General features: G+C 38.0%; 1 protein-coding gene across 1 annotated transcript; it reads left to right on the forward strand.

Annotated features, from left to right (window-relative positions):
* Nucleotides 1–3437: 3437 nt before the first annotated feature.
* Nucleotides 3438–4514, forward strand: GPR15 (G protein-coupled receptor 15). Its single transcript, XM_030861009.2, has one exon. It carries the CDS (start codon nucleotides 3438–3440, stop codon nucleotides 4512–4514), a length of 1077 nt encoding a protein of 358 aa, XP_030716869.1.
* Nucleotides 4515–6699: the final 2185 nt, after the last annotated feature.

Here is a 6699-nt window from a genome sequence, read left to right on the forward strand (position 1 = left end):
ATACTATAAGCTAGAGGCCGGTGGAAAGTTATCGATGGTCTCTGCCTTCAAGCTGCTCATGATCAGCTCAGGAAGTCAGACGCCAAAACAACTTACCATGTAAAATGAGATAATAAGTACTTTAGAAGCAGTGTTGTAAAAGTTCTTAGAGAACACAAAGCTGAAAACAATGATCTCTGCCAGGAATGAAGGAGGAAAGCTGAGCGTGTTTTGTTTTGTTTTTTTTCTGAAAAAACAATTCTTGAGAGGTGACATGTGTCCTGTAATTCAGTTACTGATATTTACAGTTTACTCTTTTTTTTTTGGTCATCGCCTTGTTCATACTGCCATTTCATATGCTTATGGTGTCCAGTGTTGTTTTTGAGTTTTGGTCTGTGCGTAGCTGGTTATTTTACTGTTAGTTTCCTCATGTTTATTTCAAAGAGCATTTAAAATTAAAAATGATTGTAGTTCCTAATTTATTTAGAACTATGACCTCCCCTACTCTATCTAGTTAGCTTTTATTGTGGGTTCTGTCTCATAATAGCTCTGTACTCTTTGAGCTATTAAAAGACCAGTACTATGCTGTGTGTTCCCTTTTTTGGCTTAAAACGCTTAATTTATTTTCTAACTTGGGTTCCAAGATATGGTTGATCCATGATGGGTATTCTCATACTGCAGCATTCTACCACTAATTACCATAATCCAAAGTGACTATATATGATAAAGCAAATCATTTTGTCTACAGCTGCTTCAAAGTTTACTGAGGAAGTCAGATTTGAGATAGTTTACATCAGTAGGCTAACAGCTTTGGAATGCTGAAAGGAAATTTAAGACCTACAGAATAAATGTGCAGACAGATGTTTTCCTCTAGAGTATGAGCATGAACTCTTTTCCATTTTATAATTCTTTTATGTGGAATTCTTGAGACATATCTAAAAAAAATTTTTTTCAATATCTTAGCCCCAGAATCAACCTTATCTTTTCAAATACCAGAAGAACTTCTGGCTGCAGAATGCAAAATTCTAATAACACAATTAAAGTACAGTTACAAAGAAATTTTTAAATATATACATATAATTGCTTCTTTAATGCACACACACACACACACACACACATACGTACAGTGTTTAAATATTTAAATTTTCCATGTTTACCCCATCAGTCCTTTTCAAGTAAACATTGTCCTACTTCAAACTATTTGACAAAATGAAATATTCTATTAAATAGTTAAGGCTTACCCAGTGAGAAAGATTTCTATCCAAGAAATGTCAAAAAGTTAATTAGTTTATCTCCTCTGCAGCCTATACTTAGTGAAGAATATACCCTCCCACTCCCTCTCCAGGAACAACACAGAGCAGCCTAGGACACAAAAGAAGGTAGACGCAGGCCCGTAAATCAACTCCCAAGTGACTTTCTGGGGCTGCCCCAGATCAGGGTAGCCCTCATCCTCCCCTGACCCAGACTAAATGCCTGAGACTGAGGTGGCAATAGAACACATCAGGAAGAAGACAGAAAGAAGGAGCACAGCAGGCAGGATCATTCTTTTCAGTATATTAATTACGGGAGAAATAATTCAGTAGAAAGGACTTCAAGTGTTTAACAATTATATTTTCATCTATGCAATAGTAGTATCAACCTGAAACTGTAATTTTGACGAAGAAATGAGATGGAGGGAAAGTAAGGGCAGAAGGGTATGAAGGAGGCTTGAGCCACTTTGGCCAGTAAAGAATTGAAATAAAAGGAGTCAGTTTCAGAATTTGTTGTATTTTACTATGGTAAAATATAAATAAATAAAAGGGAACAGATGATAGAAAAATATGATAGAATCTTTTTGATATTAGCCTGTTTCTCAAGTGTTCTGAATGAACCAAAAATCTTCCCTTTATAGTGCCTATACTGGCCACTCCTTTGTAATGTCACCTAATATAGTTCTGCCTGTTGCCAAGTCAGTAATTCCAAAAGTGAAGTTCACTGATGTGTGCAGGCACTTACTGAAAAGTCAGAGCTCAAAAGCTAAAAAATCGTGGCTTCCCTGGTGGCGCAGTGCTTGAGAGTCCGCCTGCCGATGCAGGGGACGCGGGTTCTTGCCCCGGTCAGGGAAGATCCCACATGCCGCAGAGCGGCTGGGCCCGTGAAAAAAAAAAAAAAAAAAAAGCTAAAAAATCACTGCTATCAAGGTGAGGCGTAAAGAAGAAAAGATCAGAGGGGATCTAGAGACTGATGAAGGATACTTATTTGAGGGTTAGTAGGGAGAAAATCTCCTGCTCAAGGATATTAACACTAACAAAAGGGAACTTAATTGGTTGAATTATAATAACAGGTAATAGCGGAAAAATAGCAGTTTGTGACTTTTAAACCTGTGTTTGTAAGCTGCGTAAATAACAGCAATGCCCACAGTTAAACCCCAATGAATTCATCCTTGCTAAATTATACTGGATCATGAGTAACATTTCCAAAGCACTTACTACATGCAAGGTTCTGAGCTAATTGTAGTGAAAACTTTTTTTTTAATAATGATAAAAGCACAGGACATGGTCCCAGCATTTTGGGGGTTTTTTTGTGTTTTTTTTTTTTTGCGGTACGCGGGCCTCTCACTGCTGTGGCCCCTCCGTTTGCGGAGCACAGGCTCCGGACACTCAGGCCCAGCGGCCACGGCTCACGGGCCCAGCCGCTCCGCGGCCTGTGGGATCTTCCCAGACCGGGGCACGAACCCGTGTCCCCTGCATCGGCAGGAGAACTCTCAACCACTGTGCCACCAGGGAAGCCCTGGGTACTTTTTAAAACTTACTGAACAAGACAGGATCAATTATGCATGAACTGAAAGAGCGAAATAAATGAGAAGAAACTAGTACCCTAATTGGAATCATTATGTTTGCCATAGATGTGGACTGGTATGATTTGGGGAAATTTACTCTTTATGCAATGGAAGACTATTCTCTTCACATTTCACCAATGATGTAAATGAAAACAGTGTCTTCAACATCACCACCTTAAAATTCTAAAAGTAAAACAGTATACTGCATGTGAAACAGGAGGCTAGATCGAAAAGATTCTCAGTGTCAGAAAAGCAAAGATATCTTTAAGGTAGGTAAGGAGAAAAAGTTAATTCATTTCCTAATCTCTGGAGATTTAAAGAAACAAATTGAATGTCTTGAAGAAAAAAGTCAAAAAGCACCTCAGTTTCCTGGGCAAATGCAAATAAAGAAAACCATAACCACAACTACCCAATACCAATCAGGGTGGTGTTCCTTGTGGGCCCTTTCTGAGGATTGGTAGAAACTGTATTTTTTAATCTCTGTTTTTAATGTGTGTCCCAAGATCTTCTAAGGAAGGGGGTGGGGCAGGGAGAAGAGGCAGGCACTGTATAAAAGAAGCTGCCTTGAGAATTCTAAAATTCATACAAAAACTTCTTAGGTAAGAAAATTTACCAGATTTGGCACCTGCTGGACCCAGTGATGGACCCAGAAGCAACCACGGTTTACTTGGAATATTTCTATGTTACAAGCCAAAATCCTGATATTGACGAGACCCACTCCCACGTTCCTTATACATCAGTCTTCCTTCCAGTCTTTTACACAGTGGTGTTCCTGACTGGAGCGTTGGGGAACGTCATCCTCATGAGTGCATTGCATTTCAAAAGGGGCAGCCGAAGACTGATTGACATTTTTATCATCAACCTGGCTGCCTCTGACTTCATCTTCATCATCACGTTGCCTCTCTGGGTGGATAAAGAAGCATCTTTAGGACTGTGGAGGACAGGCTCTTTCCTGTGCAAAGGCAGCTCCTACATGATCTCAGTCAACATGCACTGCAATGTCTTCTTGCTCACCTGCATGAGTGTTGACCGCTACCTGGCCATCATGTGTCCAGCCATATCCAGGAAAATCAGAAATAGAGACTGCGCGTATGGAGTCTGTGCCAGTGTCTGGTTTATCTCCTGCCTCCTGGGGTTGCCTACTCTTCTGTCCCGGGAGCTCACCCTGATTGATGGTAAGCCATACTGTGCAGAGAAGAGGGCCACTCCAGTTAAACTGGCTTGGGGTCTGGTGGCCTTACTTTTTACATTTTTTGCCCCTTTGGTGAGCATTGTGACCTGCTACTGTTGTATCACAAGGAAGCTGTGTGTCCGTTACCAGCAGTCGGGAAAGCACAACAGAAAGCTGAGGAAATCCATAAAGGTCATCTTTATTGTCGTGGCAGCCTTTGTCTTCTCCTGGCTGCCCTTTAATACTTTCAAGCTCCTGGCTATTGTCTCTGGGCTGCAGCAAGACCTCTACTTTCCTTCAACTTTTCTCCAGTGGGGCATGGAGGTGAGTGGGCCCTTGGCCTTTGCCAACAGCGGCATCAGCCCTTTCATTTACTATATCTTTGACAGCTACATCCGCCGAGCCATCGTGCACTGCTTGTGCCCTTGCCTGAAGAAGTATGACTTTGGGAGCAGCACTGAGACCTCAGACCTCACTAAGGCTCTCTCCAACTTCATTCAGGCAGAGGATTTTGCCAGAAGGAGGAAGAGGTCTGTGTCACTCTGAAAGGGACAGTAACATTTCAAGCTCTGTTGGTGGATCGGAGGGTTCATTTGTGTCTGAGACAAGGCAAAAAGAAAAGTATTGCTAGTGGTAATATTGCTTCATGAACACAAGGAAGTGTTCATTTTTAAAGAGACATCTAGAAAGTCTCTGTGTTCATGGATGTAATTAGGCCGTATGCTGTTTTGTTTTGGTTTTTTTCTTAGCTGAGTGGCCTTATTTGACCCTTGCCAATCAAGTTCACCAGGCAAAATACAACTCTTATGTCTGTGAACTCTAAGATAAAGCCTCCTGCTTGGGCCAGTTCCTTCCTGCATGGTTGTTAATGAACATTCAAGCCTTTTCCTCTCTCAGGAACCTAGATCCACATGACCCTTCATACCGAGCTCCAGAGTGGACAACATTTAAAGGATTCTGCCCACTTGTATCTGGTGAGAAATGTGGTGACAATGCAGGTAGTAAAAAATGTAATATACCTGTGCTCAGTAATTAATTATTCCTGAGTAATGAAGTGAGGTTCTGGCCTTAATCTTTAAAACTTTATATGGTAATTCTATACCATCTTCCAACATTGTCTTTCACCCTATACCATTCACAATAACTTTGGACTGGCGAAAGCTCACTGGGATAAAATCATTTTGTATTGTGTGTATGATTTGGGACTTTACCATTTGGTCTTCAAGAGTATTTTAACAAGAAAGCATAGGACAAGGTTTGACTTTTATTTTCCTTATACGATATGTCGGTTAAAATGTATCTTATTATAATGATGTAGTAACTACTTTTCAATGGGGTTTTACTGTACTCTTTGTTTTCACTGCCTTTACAAGTTAGGATATGGCTTTGTTTTAATTACATGTTTTTAATTACCTAGTTATCTAGTTATAAAATAAAAGTGTTACTACTACTGTAATTAGAGGTCACCAAATGCTTAGCAACACCCTCGTGCAGATTATCATTTTGTATTTTAATTAAAGTGTTAGTGTTATACATTCCCTGTAGCATCATTTGCTTGGTGTATGTAATTTCATGATTTGATCCAATAACATAGGAAGACAGGATGCTCTGTATTCAGCTGAAGGGAAAAATCCATAACAAAGATGTTACTGGTATTTTACATACATTTTTTGAAGCTCAGAGACCTCCTGGACTTCCTTACCTGATAAATATTTACTGAGTCAATTTGTACCTATATTCCTTTTAAAGAATTTGAAGTGGAAAATGTAACTAGCAGCAACCACAAAAGGCTTTGCAGCAGCAAACATACTATTGTAATATATCTTTTGGTTCAAGATATAATAGGTTATGTTTTTACCCCCACTGTTTACACAAATGAATTATTGCTTTATTTTTAAATATTAGATTTGAAAATCAGAGAAAGCTTAGAATCTTTTCAGAGACTAGGTAATTCAAGTTCATCCTATGTATCTTTCATATTAAGAGAAACCTCAAATATTGTGCATCTTCTTATAGTCTATTCAGAAGTTTTTGGTTTTATAAATTGGTAAATTTATTACTTTCTCTTAAACTTTTATTAAATAAAAATATAATTTTGTTATAAAAGTATTCTTCTATGTTGTATTAATTTCTATTAACATATCAATTAATACTGATATTCTAACAGACTTTTAATAAATTATCATAGATATAGAAAAAAAAGACTGTGTAAATCATAAGAAATAAAGTTTCTGGGAAAACTTCAAAAGTGAATTCAATATAATTAAATAGATCTCCAAAGGTTAAATAAAAGCAAAAATACAGAAAGTAGAAGACATTCACTTTTTTAAAACAAATCAACAAAAGCACTGTAACTAATCACAGAATCAGAGCCTTTGAGAAATGCTACCTTTAAAAAATAGCCCAGTCAATCAGCTAAGGTATTTGTGAGAAAATGAGAAAACCTAGGTTATTTGGTTTAGCTTCACCCTCAATGTTGGGACATTGAACAAGTCATTTTAATCTTTCATACCTAGATGTCATTGGTAATATCTATGTCTATAGAATCCTCAAGGATATTGTAAGAGTAATAAATATAAGTGAAAGGTTTTTTAAAATATTGAATAAAAAGTTATATGAAACAATTCTGTTTCTATCATTAATTATTGAATGTTACATAAAAGTTTCCAAACTAGATTATCAAATGACACTTAATCATTCTCATTTAACAAATATTAGAATCTATCCTACT

This window comes from Globicephala melas, chromosome 4 (genome assembly GCF_963455315.2).
Source record: "Globicephala melas chromosome 4, mGloMel1.2, whole genome shotgun sequence".
In the NCBI taxonomy this organism is placed as follows: Eukaryota; Metazoa; Chordata; class Mammalia; order Artiodactyla; family Delphinidae; genus Globicephala; species Globicephala melas.

What these genes read in the sequence shown, in the direction of transcription:
- GPR15 (XM_030861009.2), top strand. Translation starts at nt 3,438, where the DNA reads ATGGACCCAGAAGCAACCACGGTTTACTTGGAATATTTCTATGTTACA.